General features: G+C 43.7%; 1 protein-coding gene across 1 annotated transcript; it reads left to right on the top strand.

Moving 5' to 3' along the window:
• Positions 1-9,070: 9,070 nt before the first annotated feature.
• On the top strand, positions 9,071-15,622 carry LOC143276671 (uncharacterized). Its single transcript, XM_076581297.1, has 4 exons — positions 9,071-9,393; positions 11,767-11,858; positions 12,746-12,910; positions 14,147-15,622. Exons 2-4 carry the CDS (start codon positions 11,804-11,806, stop codon positions 14,386-14,388), a joined length of 462 nt encoding a protein of 153 aa, XP_076437412.1. The 5' UTR covers positions 9,071-9,393; positions 11,767-11,803; the 3' UTR covers positions 14,389-15,622.

Raw genomic sequence — 15,622 nt, 5'->3', positions numbered from 1 at the left:
GTTGTCGTTGGTGTTTGTTGTTTGCACACAGTTGTCGTTGGTGTTTGTTGTTTGCACACAGTTGTCGTTGGGTGTGTTTGTTGTTTGCCCACAGTTGTCGTTGGTGTTTGTTGTTTGGACACAGTTGTCTTTGGTGTTTGTTGTTTGCACACAGTTGTCGTTGGGTGTGTTTGTTGTTTGCACACAGTTGTCGTTGGTGTTTGTTGTTTGCACACAGTTGTCGTTGGTGTTTGTTGTTTGCACACAGTTGTCGTTGGTGTTTGTTGTTTGCCCACAGTTGTCGTTGGAGGTGTTTGTTGTTTGCACACAGTTGTCGTTGGAGGTGTTTGTTGTTTGCACACAGTTGTCGTTGAAGGTGTTTCTTGTTTGCACACAGTTGTCGTTGGTGGTGTTTGTTGTTTGCCCACAGTTGTCGTTGGTGTGTTTGTTGTTTGCACACAGTTGTCGTTGGTGTTTGTTGTTTGCCCACAGTTGTCGTTGGAGGTGTTTGTTGTTTGTACACAGTTGTCGTTGGTGTGTTTGTTGTTTGCCCACAGTTGTCGTTGGTGTGTTTGTTGTTTGCCCACAGTTGTCGTTGGTGTTTGTTGTTTGCCCACAGTTGTCGTTGGTGTTTGTTGTTTGCCCACAGTTGTCGTTGGTGTGTTTGTTGTTTGCACACAGTTGTCGTTGGTGTGTTTGTTGCACACAGTTGTCGTTGGTGTGTTTGTTGTTTGCCCACAGTTGTCGTTGGTGTGTTTGTTGTTTGCCCACAGTTGTCGTTGGAGGTGTTTGTTGTTTGCCCACAGTTGTCGTTGGTGTGTTTGTTGTTTGCCCACAGTTGTCGTTGGAGGTGTTTGTTGTTTGCCCACAGTTGCCGTTGAAGGTGTTTGTTGTTTGCACACAGTTGTCGTTGGAGGTGTTTGTTTTTTGCCCACAGTTGTCGTTGGTGTGTTTGTTGTTTGCCCACAGTTGTCGTTGGTGTGTTTGTTGTTTGCCCACAGTTGTCGTTGGAGGTGTTTGTTGTTTGCCCACAGTTGTCGTTGGTGTGTTTGTTGTTTGCCCACAGTTGTCGTTGGTGGTGTTTGTTGTTTGCCCACAGTTGTCGTTGGTGTGTTTGTTGTTTGCCCACAGTTGTCGTTGGTGTGTTTGTTGTTTGCCCACAGTTGTCGTTGGAGGTGTTTGTTGTTTGCCCACAGTTGTCGTTGGTGTGTTTGTTGTTTGCACACAGTTGTCGTTGGTGTTTGTTGTTTGCACACAGTTGTCGTTGGTGTTTGTTGTTTGCACACAGTTGTCGTTGGGTGTGTTTGTTGTTTGCACACAGTTGTCATTGGTGTGTTTGTTGTTTGCACACAGTTGTCGTTGGTGTTTGTTGTTTGCACACAGTTGTCGTTGGTGTGTTTGTTGTTTGCACACAGTTGTCATTGGTGTGTTTGTTGTTTGCACACAGTTGTCGTTGGTGTGTTTGTTGTTTGCACACAGTTGTCGTTGGTGTTTGTTGTTTGCACACAGTTGTCATTGGTGTGTTTGTTGTTTGCACACAGTTGTCGTTGGGTGTGTTTGTTGTTTGCACACAGTTGTCGTTGGAGGTGTTTGTTGTTTGCACACAGTTGTCGTTGGTGTGTTTGTTGTTTGCCCACAGTTGTCGTTGGTGTTTGTTGTTTGCACACAGTTGTCGTGGGAGGTGTTTGTTGTTTGCACACAGTTGTCGTTGGTGTTTGTTGTTTGCACACAGCTGTCGTTGGTGTGTTTGTTGTTTGCCCACAGTTGTCGTTGGAGGTGTTTGTTGTTTGCACACAGTTGTCGTTGGTGTTTGTTGTTTGCCCACAGTTGTCGTTGGTGTGTTTGTTGTTTGCCCACAGTTGTCGTTGGTGTGTTTGTTGTTTGCACACAGTTGTCGTTGGAGGTGTTTGTTGTTTGCACACAGTTGTCGTTGGTGTTTGTTGTTTGCCCACAGTTGTCGTTGGTGTGTTTGTTGTTTGTACACAGTTGTCGTTGGTGTTTGTTGTTTGTACACAGTTTTCGTTGGTGTGTTTGTTTGCACACAGTTGTCGTTGGTGGTGTTTGTTGTTTGCCACAGTTGTCGTTGGTGTGTTTGTTGTTTGCACACAGTTGTCGTTGGGTGTGTTTGTTGTTTGCACACAGTTGTCATTGGAGGTGTTTGTTGTTTGCCCACAGTTGTCGTTGGTGTGTTTGTTTGCACACAGTTGTCGTTGGATGTGTTTGTTTGCACACAGTTGTCGTTGGTGTTTGTTGTTTGCACACAGTTGTCGTTGGAGGTGTTTGTTGTTTGCCCACAGTTGTCGTTGGTGTGTTTGTTGTTTGTACACAGTTGTCTTTGGAGGTGTTTGTTGTTTGCACACAGTTGTCGTTGGTGTTTGTTGTTTGCACACAGTTGTCGTTGGTGTTTGTTGTTTGCACACAGTTGTCGTTGGAGGTGTTTGTTGTTTGCCCACAGTTGTCGTTGGTGTGTTTGTTGTTTGTACACAGTTGTCTTTGGAGGTGTTTGTTGTTTGCACACAGTTGTCGTTGGTGTTTGTTGTTTGCACACAGTTGTCGTTGGAGGTGTTTGTTGTTTGCACACAGTTGTCGTTGGTGTTTGTTGTTTGCACACAGTTGTCGTTGGTGTTTGTTGTTTGCACACAGTTGTCGTTGGAGGTGTTTGTTGTTTGCACACAGTTGTCGTTGGAGGTGTTTGTTGTTTGCACACAGTTGTCGTTGGATGTGTTTGTTGTTTGCCCACAGTTGTCGTTGGTGTGTTTGTTGTTTGCACACAGTTGTCGTTGGTGTTTGTTGTTTGCCCACAGTTGTCGTTGGTGTGTTTGTTGTTTGCACACAGTTGTCGTTGGTGTTTGTTGTTTGCACACAGTTGTCGTTGGTGTGTTTGTTGTTTGCCCACAGTTGTCGTTGGAGGTGTTTGTTGTTTGCACACAGTTGTCGTTGGAGGTGTTTGTTGTTTGCCCACAGTTGTCGTTGGAGGTGTTTGTTGTTTGCCCACAGTTGTCGTTGGTGTGTTTGTTGTTTGCACACAGTTGTCGTTGGTGTTTGTTGTTTGCCCACAGTTGTCGTTGGTGTGTTTGTTGTTTGCCCACAGTTGTCGTTGGTGTGTTTGTTGTTTGCCCACAGTTGTCGTTGGAGGTGTTTGTTGTTTGCACACAGTTGTCGTTGGTGTTTGTTGTTTGCCCACAGTTGTCGTTGGTGTGTTTGTTGTTTGCCCACAGTTGTCGTTGGTGTGTTTGTTGTTTGTACACAGTTGTCGTTGGTGTTTGTTGTTTGTACACAGTTGTCGTTGGTGTGTTTGTTTGCACACAGTTGTCGTTGGTGGTGTTTGTTGTTTGCCACAGTTGTCGTTGGAGGTGTTTGTTGTTTGCCACAGTTGTCGTTGGTGTGTTTGTTGTTTGCACACAGTTGTCGTTGGGTGTGTTTGTTGTTTGCACACAGTTGTCATTGGAGGTGTTTGTTGTTTGCCCACAGTTGTCGTTGGTGTGTTTGTTGTTTGCCCACAGTTGTCGTTGGATGTGTTTGTTTGCACACAGTTGTCGTTGGTCTTTGTTGTTTGCACACAGTTGTCGTTGGTGTGTTTGTTGTTTGCCCACAGTTGTCGTTGGTGTTTGTTGTTTGCACACAGCTGTCGTTGGTGTGTTTGTTGTTTGCCCACAGTTGTCGTTGGAGGTGTTTGTTGTTTGCACACAGTTGTCGTTGGTGTTTGTTGTTTGCCCACAGTTGTCGTTGGTGTGTTTGTTGTTTGCCCACAGTTGTCGTTGGTGTGTTTGTTGTTTGCACACAGTTGTCGTTGGAGGTGTTTGTTGTTTGCACACAGTTGTCGTTGGTGTTTGTTGTTTGCCCACAGTTGTCGTTGGTGTGTTTGTTGTTTGCCCACAGTTGTCGTTGGTGTGTTTGTTGTTTGTACACAGTTGTCGTTGGTGTTTGTTGTTTGTACACAGTTGTCGTTGGTGTGTTTGTTTGCACACAGTTGTCGTTGGTGGTGTTTGTTGTTTGCCACAGTTGTCGTTGGTGTGTTTGTTGTTTGCACACAGTTGTCGTTGGGTGTGTTTGTTGTTTGCACACAGTTGTCATTGGAGGTGTTTGTTGTTTGCCCACAGTTGTCGTTGGTGTGTTTGTTTGCACACAGTTGTCGTTGGATGTGTTTGTTTGCACACAGTTGTCGTTGGTGTTTGTTGTTTGCACACAGTTGTCGTTGGAGGTGTTTGTTGTTTGCCCACAGTTGTCGTTGGTGTGTTTGTTGTTTGTACACAGTTGTCTTTGGAGGTGTTTGTTGTTTGCACACAGTTGTCGTTGGTGTTTGTTGTTTGCACACAGTTGTCGTTGGTGTTTGTTGTTTGCACACAGTTGTCGTTGGAGGTGTTTGTTGTTTGCCCACAGTTGTCGTTGGTGTGTTTGTTGTTTGTACACAGTTGTCTTTGGAGGTGTTTGTTGTTTGCACACAGTTGTCGTTGGTGTTTGTTGTTTGCACACAGTTGTCGTTGGAGGTGTTTGTTGTTTGCACACAGTTGTCGTTGGTGTTTGTTGTTTGCACACAGTTGTCGTTGGTGTTTGTTGTTTGCACACAGTTGTCGTTGGAGGTGTTTGTTGTTTGCACACAGTTGTCGTTGGATGTGTTTGTTGTTTGCCCACAGATGTCGTTGGTGTGTTTGTTGTTTGCACACAGTTGTCGTTGGTGTTTGTTGTTTGCCCACAGTTGTCGTTGGTGTGTTTGTTGTTTGCACACAGTTGTCGTTGGTGTTTGTTGTTTGCACACAGTTGTCGTTGGTGTGTTTGTTGTTTGCACACAGTTGTCGTTGGAGGTGTTTGTTGTTTGCACACAGTTGTCGTTGGAGGTGTTTGTTGTTTGCACACAGTTGTCGTTGGATGTGCTTGTTGTTTGCCCACAGTTGTCGTTGGTGTGTTTGTTGTTTGCACACAGTTGTCGTTGGTGTTTGTTGTTTGCCCACAGTTGTCGTTGGTGTGTTTGTTGTTTGCCCACAGTTGTCGTTGGTGTGTTTGTTGTTTGCCCACAGTTGTCGTTGGAGGTGTTTGTTGTTTGCACACAGTTGTCGTTGGTGTTTGTTGTTTGCCCACAGTTGTCGTTGGTGTGTTTGTTGTTTGCCCACAGTTGTCGTTGGTGTGTTTGTTGTTTGTACACAGTTGTCGTTGGTGTTTGTTGTTTGTACACAGTTGTCGTTGGTGTGTTTGTTTGCACACAGTTGTCGTTGGTGGTGTTTGTTGTTTGCCACAGTTGTCGTTGGAGGTGTTTGTTGTTTGCCACAGTTGTCGTTGGTGTGTTTGTTGTTTGCACACAGTTGTCGTTGGGTGTGTTTGTTGTTTGCACACAGTTGTCATTGGAGGTGTTTGTTGTTTGCCCACAGTTGTCGTTGGTGTGTTTGTTGTTTGCCCACAGTTGTCGTTGGATGTGTTTGTTTGCACACAGTTGTCGTTGGTCTTTGTTGTTTGCACACAGTTGTCGTTGGAGGTGTTTGTTGTTTGCCCACAGTTGTCGTTGGTCTTTGTTGTTTGCACACAGTTGTCGTTGGTGTGTTTGTTGTTTGCCCACAGTTGTCGTTGGTGTTTGTTGTTTGCACACAGTTGTCGTTGGAGGTGTTTGTTGTTTGCCACAGTTGTCGTTGGTGTGTTTGTTGTTTGCACACAGTTGTCGTTGGGCGTGTTTGTTGTTTGCACACAGTTGTCGTTGGAGGTGTTTGTTGTTTGCCCACAGTTGTCGTTGGTGTGTTTGTTGTTTGTACACAGTTGTCGTTGGTGTGTTTGTTTGCACACAGTTGTCGTTGGTGTGTTTGTTGTTTGCACACAGTTGTCGTTGGTGTGTTTGTTTGCACACAGTTGTCGTTGGTGTGTTTGTTTGCACACAGTTGTCGTTGGTGTGTTTGTTGTTTGTACACAGTTGTCGTTGGTGTGTTTGTTTGCACACAGTTGTCGTTGGTGTGTTTGTTTGCACACAGTTGTCGTTGGTGTGTGTGTTTGCACACAGTTGTCGTTGGAGGTGTTTGTTGTTTGCACACAGTTGTCGTTGGAGGTGTTTGTTGTTTGCACACAGTTGTCGTTGGAGGTGTTTGTTGTTTGCCCACAGTTGTCGTTGGATATGTTTGTTTGCACACAGTTGTCGTTGGAGGTGTTTTTTGTTTGCACACAGTTGTCGTTGGAGGTGTTTGTTGTTTGCCCACAGCTGTCGTTGGTGTTTGTTGTTTGCCCACAGTTGTCGTTGGTGTGTTTGTTGTTTGCCCACAGTTGTCGTTGGTGTGTTTGTTGTTTGCACACAGTTGTCGTTGGAGGTGTTTGTTGTTTGCACACAGTTGTCGTTGGTGTGTTTGTTGTTTGCACACAGTTGTCGTTGGTGTTTGTTGTTTGCCCACAGTTGTCGTTGGTGTGTTTGTTGTTTGCACACAGTTGTCGTTGGTGTTTGTTGTTTGCCCACAGTTGTCGTTGGTGTGTTTGTTGTTTGCACACAGTTGTCGTTGGTGTGTTTGTTGTTTGCCCACAGTTGTCGTTGGAGGTGTTTGTTGTTTGCCCACAGTTGTCGTTGGAGGTGTTTGTTGTTTGCACACAGTTGTCGTTGGTGTGTTTGTTGTTTGCCCACAGTTGTCGTTGGTGTTTGTTGTTTGCCCACAGTTGTCGTTGGAGGTGTTTGTTGTTTGCACACAGTTGTCGTTGGAGGTGTTTGTTGTTTGCACACAGTTGTCGTTGGTGTGTTTGTTGTTTACACACAGTTGTCGTTGGTGTGTTTGTTGTTTGCACACAGTTGTCGATGGTGTTTGTTGTGTGCCAACAGTTGTCGTTGCTGCTTTATATATAGGAGGAGGCAAGGGAGAGTGTGGGTGGGAGGGGGTAGGGGGTGTGGCGGTTTAGCGTCTTATAACTTGGACTGGACGCTAGAAACTTACATCTATGATTTGTGAAGAGATATAAACAGATCTTGTCGTTCAGTGTAGCTGCCAGGGAAAGGGAAGGGAGAGCATGAAGAGAGAGAGAGAGAGAGAGAGAGAGAGAGAGAGAGAGAGAGAGAGAGAGAGAGAGTGTGTGTGTGTGTGTGTGTGTGTGTGCGTGTGTGTGTGTGTAGTAGTAGAGTGGAGTGGAGTGGAATGGAGTGAAGCCGGTTCATTCGTTCTTTAGTTTAGCGTCTTTTCACTCTCAGTGATATCAGACGATTTTAAAAAAAGGGAGGGGGAGGTGGTGGCGTGGTGAGAGGTCTGGGGTGCGGGGGGAGGAAAACAGAAAATTCTGGCAGTACTTGTCGTGATTTTGATGTTTTCTTCCTGTTTTGTTTCAGAATAACTGATATCAGAATCTGCTTTCACCATTTCCCAAAAAGGAACAGGAGAATGATGTGGTTTTGCAGCTAACTCTTTCATGTTAACATCAGATTCTTTTAACAAATTTGAAACGTAAGTTGCAACTGTTTCTTGTGATGAAATGGCTTTAGCTCTTTTAGGAAAATCAGTGTCAGATCTCACTGTCAGTTTATCAGCAATGAAATTTTTTGTCATTGAAGTGTATCTCGCAGCGAATTTTGCTGTTGCTAACTCACGATGTTCATTTAAGGGAAGAATTCCGGCTGTTTTGTATGTTTCCTGGTTGGATGCATGAGAGGGCACTCCGAGGACAATTTTGATAGCCTTACAGTCTATACTTTGAATCTTTTGTAACAGACATTTAGGTGCACTGAAATATATTTCTTGTCCATAGGCTATCTTAGATCTTACAAAGGCATGGAAAGATGAATCAATGTTTTTGTATCCATTCGCCAGGGTAAGCGGCTTATAATTTTCATAAAATTGATACTTTTCCTTGCCTTTGTTAAGATGTAATCAAAGTGAATGTTCCATGTGAGCTTTGAAGTAAGATAAACACCTAAAAACTTCACCACCTGTTTATAATCAATAAAGTCACCAAGTGATTTAAAAATGGGTATGCTAGATGGGTTGCCACCTGAATTAAACAACATCATACATGTTTTTTCAGTCGACAAAGCTAGACCATTTTCAAACAAAAAGTTACCAAGGTTATCAAGATCAGATTGATACAAACGACGTATGTAATTCTGTGCTCTTTGTGGGGGTTGAATTTTTTTAGATTGACACCCATCCACATACATATATCATCAGCATACTGTACTAAAACTACACGATTTGACAATGCCTTTGGGAGATCCTGAATAAGAATATTAAAGAGAATAGGGGCTATAACTGAGCCCTGTAGAATTCCCATGTGAAGCCTGTGTGTGTGTCTGTGCTTTCGTCTGTGTCTGTGTAAACAGACTGAACTCTACAGTTATTGGCAATTTACACTCAGTGTCGAATGTTGTTGCTTTCAGTTAATGGTACAAATAAATTTCATTGTATGACATGATAGTCACTGAGTCATGTCCAAATTATACCATCAGAACAGCAGAGGATGCAGCTGCTGTCGAGACAATCTGGGCAAGAATTTGATTATAGTGGACAGTGTCTTGCCCAAGTTACATCCCCACTCTCTCGGCCAAGAGGGTTTTAGGACAGTCGGCGTTGGCGGGATGGTTCCAAAGGCCAACTAGCCCCCAAGGCTGCAGCACAAAGAATCAGTGCAATCTTGCCTCCTAATTTCTGAGTGACAGTCCTTCACAAAAGACTTTACAGTAAATGACTTCCCATTGCAGTGGATAAACCATTGGTCATACATCTCTCACTTTACTGTTGGCCCAACTGTAAGTTGATGTCAATGATATCAGCCGTGCGTTGGGCCCAGACATAGAGAATTATCCTCGCTCGTCATCTGACGTGTAGAAAAATGACAAGTCGGAACAAAACTGTAAAAGGCCCATACAGAATTATTTGTTGTGCTTTCCTGTACAAATTGTACAGAGTATCACTCCTTGTCGTCTTCACCTACCATGGAGAAAACTGGCTCGGTTGATCACAAGTTGGGCGAAGCTGAGAAAAGCCTTCACGGCTGTGCAATGGCAACATGACAAGGAGTGGCCCCAAACTCTCTCTCTCTCTCTCTTCCATTCAGATGCAATGCAGCAGCCGACTACATGTTTGCCTTGAGCCAACAAAAGTGTGTCAACACTTTGCCATTGGAAGATGACACAGCGCTTCCGCCATTGTGGGCGTTCGAAACACGGTGTCTTTTCACCAAAACGGGTCGCAAAAGCTTCCTAACCTGTTGCAGTTTGTTTTCACTTGGGCAGGGCGCACGGACTTATGAATAGAGGTAAAGATATATTCAAGGGCAAGCACAGTTCTTGTTGCTTCACACGACGTGATCATTCTGCTGACAGGTCTTCCATCTGCTGAACATTGCCGGGTCCGTGGTTAATTCTAGTCGAAAAAAAAAAAGTTTCGAGGAACATCACTCTGTTGGTAATTCCTCGGGCCGCCGATCGACTGGCATAATTCAAGTGTGAACTGGACAGAGAGCGAACTGCAGGTATGATTTGTGTCAAATTCGTACCGGTTCCAAGTTTTTAGTTGTGATCGCCATACCAACAGTACCGCGATTACTGCCAGCGCCTAACTTGAATGATGGGTAGTAGTAGTAGTGGCAGTAATAGTAGTAGTAGTAGTAATGGTGGTAGTTAATTAGATGGAAGATGAAGTAGTAGAAGTAGTGGTGGTGGTGGTAGTAGTTAGTTAGTTAGAAGATCAAGTAGTAGTAGCAGCAGCAGCAGTAGTAGAAGCAGTAGCAGCAGCAGTAGAAGTAGTAGAAGCAGTAGCAGCAGCAGTAGAAGTAGTAGAAGCAGTAGCAGCAGCAGTAGAAGTAGTAGAAGCAGTAGCAGCAGCAGTAGAAGCAGCAGCAGTAGAAGTAGTAGGAGCAGCAGCAGTAGAAGTAGGAGAAGCAGTAGCAGTAGAAGAAGCAGCAGCAGCAGTAAGTAGAGAAGCAGCAGTAGAAGTAGTAGCAGTAGCAGCAGCAGTAGAAGTAGAGCAGCAGCAGTAGAAGTAGTAGCAGTAGCAGCAGCAGTAGAAGTAGAAGCAGTAGCAGTAGAAGTAGTAGCAGTAGCAGCAGCAGTAGAAGTAGGAGAAGTAGCAGCAGCAGTAGAAGTAGGAGAAGCAGTAGCAGCAGCAGTAGAAGTAGCAGTAGCAGCAGCAGCAGTAGAAGTAGGAGAAGCAGTAGCAGTAGCAGTAGAAGCAGCAGCAGTAGAAGTAGGAGAAGCAGTAGAAGCAGCAGTAGAAGTAGGAGAAGCAGCAGCAGCAGCATTGTGGAAGTAAACACTGTTAAAGGAAACAGACTAAACGTATACATGATTTGCATGAAATTCGTAATGGTTCTGAAATCCTTAGTTGTGATCGTCATAGTGTCCCGCGCTGCGACTGGTAAATTCAATGATGTTGTAGTGGTGGTGGTGGCGGCGGCGGCGGCAGCAGCAGCAGCAATAGTAGTAGTATTGTATTGTATTGTATTTCTCTTTTTGTCACAACAGAGTTCTCTGTGTAATATTCGGGCTGCTCTCTCCAGGGAGACACTACAGCGCTACCCATTTTTTTGTATTTTTTCCTGCGTGCAGTTTTATTTGTTTTTCCTATCGAAGTGGATTTTTCTACAGAATTTTGCCAGGAACAACCCTTTTGTTGCCGTGGGTTCTTTTACGTGCGTTAAGTGCATGCTGCACACGGGACTTCGATTTATCGTCTTATCCGAATGACTAGCGTCCAGACTACCACTCAAGGTCTAGTGGAGGGGGAGAAAATATCGGCGGCTGAGCCGTGATTCGAACCAGCGCACTCAGATTCTCTCCCTTTCTATGCGGACGCGTTACCTCTAGGCCATCACTCCACTAAAAGTAGTAAACACTGTTAGAAAAATCACTCTCCATGTGTACATGATTTGTATTAACATTCGTTCTGGTTCTGCAGTTCGTTGTGATCGCCATAGGAGCCCCGTTCTCCCACGTGTGACTGGAAAATCAAACGGAGCGTCCAGTCATTCGGCTGAGACAATAAACCCAGGTCCTGTGACCAGCCCAACGCACTTGGCCAGACAAGACAAGACAAGACAATGCAATACAAGACATGACAAGACAATACAAGACAAGGCATGACAAGACAAGGCAAAACAATACACTGAAGACAAGACATGACAAGACAAGACAAGACACTGAAGACAAGACATGGCAAGACAAGACATGGCAAGATACTGAAGACAACACAATACAAGGCAAGGCAAGGCAAGACATGACAAGACAAGACAAGACACTGAAGACAAGACATGACAAGACAAGACACTGAAGACAAAACATGACAAGACAAGACATGACAAGACACTGAAGACATGACATGACAAGGCAAGGCAAGGCAAGGCAAGGCAAGACAAGACAAGACACTGAAGACAAGACAAGACACTGAAGACATGACATGGCAAGGCAAGGCAAGGCAAGGCAAGGCACTGAAGACAAGACAAGACACTGAAGACAAGACAAGACACTGAAGACATGACATGACATGACATGACAAGGCAAGGCAAGACACTGAAGACAAGACAAGACACTGAAGACAAGACAAGACATGTTTGTTTCAGGAAACCCCGTGGCGGCATAATATCAATAACGTTTGGTATTGTGCTTATTCAGAATAGTTGGCAATGGCCACACCAGCTGAACCAGAACCCTTGTGAGTGGCAACATTTTGTGGGAGAAATTCGCCACACCCATGCATGCACTCAAGGCCTGACTAAATATGTCGGGTTGTGCTGCTGGCCGGGCGTCTGCCTAGTGGATGTGGTGTAGCGTATATGGATTTGTCCGAACGCAGTGAACGCAGGCAGCCTCTTTGGGAAAGTGAAAGTGAATGTGGTCAATGTTCACAGCCAGTACCAGCAGCAGTGTTCACTGTCGCAGAGAAGGATGGAGGGACGTGAGTGTTACCAGCGCCTTCCCTTGCTTCTTCTGGCCATCTTCTGTAAGTTGAGGTAGAGTGTGTGGTGGTGGTGGTGATGGGGGTGGGGTTGGAGGTGGAGGGACGTGAGTGTTACCAGTGCCCTCCCTTGCGTTTGGACATATTGTATGTTGAGGTAGAGTGTGTATGTGGTGGTGATGGTGGGCGGATGGCGGGGTGGGATGGGGTGAGGGGACGTAAGTGTTACCAGTTCCTTCCCTTGCCTCTTCTGGCCATCTTCTGTACGTGGAGGTAGAGTGTGTGTGGCGTGTGGTGGTGATGGTGGGGGTTGTTTTACTTGGACAAGTGTGGATTTTTCGATAAGGGAGCTGATGGGTGATGTGGATGGATGGATGGAGAGGTGGAGGGGTGGGGGTGGCGGGGGAGGATGGAGGGGCAGGGGTGGAGAGGAGGGATGACTGAATCAAATTAGGGATACATTATGGGTATGGACATGTGTGCACAAGGCGGGGGGCAAAGTGTGTGTGTTCCGGGTTTGGCTGTACGTGTACTGTTAGTGGAGGTCTGTGGGTGGAGAAGAGAAAGCTGGGGGGGGGTGGGGGTGGGTGGGTGAGGCGTGTGTGTGTGTGTGTGTGTAATGGAATCTTCTTCTTCTACTTCTTCTTCTTTTCCGTCTTCTCCTTCATCGCCTTCTTCTTCTTCAGCACCCTTCGTTTGTAATATTTCATTCGATTGCTACTGCTGGCGTTTAATCATCAGTCACTGCAATGTTGACCATGTAACATGTGTAACTATTGTATAACGTAAGTTTTGACAAATCAATCACACACAAAAATGTGACATTATATATAACTATTGTATAACCCACGTTCTGACAAAATATATTTTAAGAAAAGTATCTAAAAAATTTTTTTTAAATTTCAATTAAAAAAAACAAAATCCTGTTTCAGTGCCGAGCGTTGCCGAGGGCCGACAGATGTGCCTCAGCTGTCAGTTCCAGACTGCGGCGAAGCCAGTGGGCCCTGAGTGCGTGGACAGCCCCTGGAACTGGACCATGGGCAACGTCCGGGCCAGGTGCCCCTTCAAGTGCGCTCTTCAGTTCACAAAAGACATCGGTAAGGCCTGCAGAAATATCTCTGTCCAGTGGTTGGTAGGGCTCGCTCGGCTGTCTCCTTTGGTAAGACTCGTGTCCTTGGTAAGACTCACAGCATCCTTGGTAAGACCCACAGTGTCCCTGGGAGTACCCACCGTGTCTTTGGTAACCCTCAGTGTAACTGGTAAGACTCACAGTGTCCCTGGTAAGACCCATAGTGTCTTTGGCAAGACACGCAGTGTCCCTGGGAATACCCACTGTGTCTTTGGTAAGCCTCAGTGTAACTGGTAAGACTCACAGTGTCCCTGGTAAGACCCATAGTGTCTTTGGCAAGACACGCAGTGTCCCTGGGAATACCCACTGTGTCTTTGGTAAGCCTCAGTGTAACTGGTAAGACTCATAGTATCCTCGATAAGACTCGCGGTGTCCTCGGTAAGACTCACGATGTCTTTGGTAAGATGGACAGTGTTATCGGTAATACCCACCGTGTCTTTGGTAAGAATCCGTGTCCTTGGTGAGACCTGCAGTGATCTTGGTAAGACTCACAGTGTCATTGGTGAGACCCACTATGTCTTTGGAAAGGTCAGTGTCATATGGTAAGACTCATAGTGTCTTTGGTAAGACTCGCAGTGTCCTTGTGAGACCTACAGTGTCTTTTGTAAGACCCACAATGCTCATGGTAAGACCCAGTGTCCTTGGTAACTTTCAGTGTCCTTTTCAAGTTTCTCAGCGTCATTGGTACTTCGTGTCAATGGTAAGACTCACAGAGGCATTGCAGACTGTCGAAACAGAAGTTCATGAGAGTCATTATTTCTTCTTTTTTTTCATTATAATTGACTCTGGTATGCATTATGTGCGTAATTAAATGGTGTGGGGAGTGTGAAAGGAGGGGTGTGTGGAGGGAGGGAGGGGGTTAGCGCGTGTAAGCGCTCCACGAAGCCTGTTGAAAAAGTTAAAAGATGTATTTGGTACACGGGATACAACACAACTCAATACAATGCAATACAGAACACTAGAATACAATGAAGCACACAATGAATACAAAACAATGCAACACGATACTACACAACACAAAACAATACAACATAATACAAAACAATGCAATATAAAACAATAGAATAAAATGCAACACAATACAGTGCAATAGAAAAAGTACAACACAACACAATGCAAAACAATAAAAACTAAACAAAAACAAAACAAACAACACAAAAACACCACAGCACAAAACCATGCACCACAATACTTTTCCCCACAGAGAAAGAGGAGTTCACCTTCGCCTATCGAGGCTGCACAGCACTCGGAGACACACGAAAGGACGGCTGTGTCGAGGCGAGCGGCGTGATGGACTGCTACTTCACCTGTGTGGACCGCGACTACTGCAACAACTGGAACGCCCAAGACTTCGTCGATTCTGGTCTCCCCTCTATTCACTTCCCTCCCTTGGCGAGTCTATTTTTAGCTTTGGTGGCGGTGACTGCAGCTGGTTTCTTTTGGTAGTTCCTGGCTACTTGGTTGTTTCTTGTTTTCAACATGGTGTTGCTGTTTTTAACTTTAAAGAAATGCTTTTTCTTTCCAACAGAATTTAATCAATTTCTTTTTCGTTTTTTTTTTTCTCACACCATTTTTATTACTTTTCCTCCAGACATTTTTAGTTTTGTGGACTGCTTTTGAAGTTGTTTTCTTTCTTTTTTTTTTAACATTGTCTTTAATTGCTTTGGAAGTTGTTTTCTTTCTTTTTTTTTAACATTGTCTTTAACTGCTTTGGAAGTTTTCTTTCTTTTTTTTTTAACATTGTCTTTAACTGCTTTGGAAGTTGTTTTCTTCTTCTTTTTTTTTTCTTCTTTTTTTTAACATTGTCTTTAACTGCTTTCGAAGTTGTTTTCTTCTTCTTTTTTTTTTTTTAACATTGTCTTTAATTGCTTTGGAAGTTGTTTTCTTTCTTTTTTCAACATTGTCTTTAATTTCTTTGGAAGTTGTTTTCTTTCTTTTTTCAACATTGTCTTTAACTGCTTTGGAAGTTGTTTTCTTTCTTTTTTCAACATTGTCTTTAATTGCTTTGGAAGTTGTTTTCTTTCTTTTTTCAACATTGTCTTTAATTGCTTTGGAAGTTGTTTTCTTTCTTTTTTCAACATTGTCTTTAATTGCTTTGGAAGTTGTTTTCTTTCTTTTTTCAACATTGTCTTTAATTGCTTTGTTTACTGTTGCTTTTCTTTTTTTTTTTTTTTACTTAAAAAAGCAGACTTTTCTCCTATTCCAACAACAATTTCTTCTTTAATTTTTTTCCAAAAAACCTTCCCCCCTTACTGTTTTCAAACAAATTATGCTATCAAAGTAGGCTGGCACTTAATCAGCTACTGAGCTAAAGTTCATTCCGTTATTGTTCCACCCACTCCAAAACCAATATTTCAATGTCTTCTTTCAAAAAAATAATAAAGAAATAAATAAACAAGCTTACAAAGACAATAAACAAACATTTGGGTGGTAAATTGTCCAATGCAAATCTCTATTTGTTGAAACAAAATATGAAGACATTAATCGAGACTTCATATTCTTGATTGTCTCTTTATATATATATATATATATATATATCTATCTTGGCTACATAATTTTTGTTTTATTATTAATATTAAGCAACAGTTGATCAGAAGCTATATCAGAAACAAAGATTTAAAGAATTTGGACAAGCTAAATACATGTTCTTGTTTGAAGTTTTTTTGTTGTTTTTTTTTCA

Source organism: Babylonia areolata, chromosome 32, assembly GCF_041734735.1.
Source record: "Babylonia areolata isolate BAREFJ2019XMU chromosome 32, ASM4173473v1, whole genome shotgun sequence".
Lineage (NCBI taxonomy): Eukaryota > Metazoa > Mollusca > Gastropoda > Neogastropoda > Buccinidae > Babylonia > Babylonia areolata.
Note: the sequence above shows the minus strand (reverse complement) of the source record. Positions and strands in the feature narration are given on the sequence as shown.

Excerpts from the sequence above, each read along its gene's own strand:
- LOC143276671 (XM_076581297.1), top strand. The coding sequence starts at position 11,804 with ATGGAGGGACGTGAGTGTTACCAGCGCCTTCCCTTGCTTCTTCTGGCC. Across the intron at positions 11,859-12,745 it reads GCTTCTTCTGGCCATCTTCT|TGCCGAGCGTTGCCGAGGGC; the intron begins GTAAGTTGAGGT and ends ATCCTGTTTCAG. Across the intron at positions 12,911-14,146 it reads TCAGTTCACAAAAGACATCG|AGAAAGAGGAGTTCACCTTC; the intron begins GTAAGGCCTGCA and ends TTTTCCCCACAG.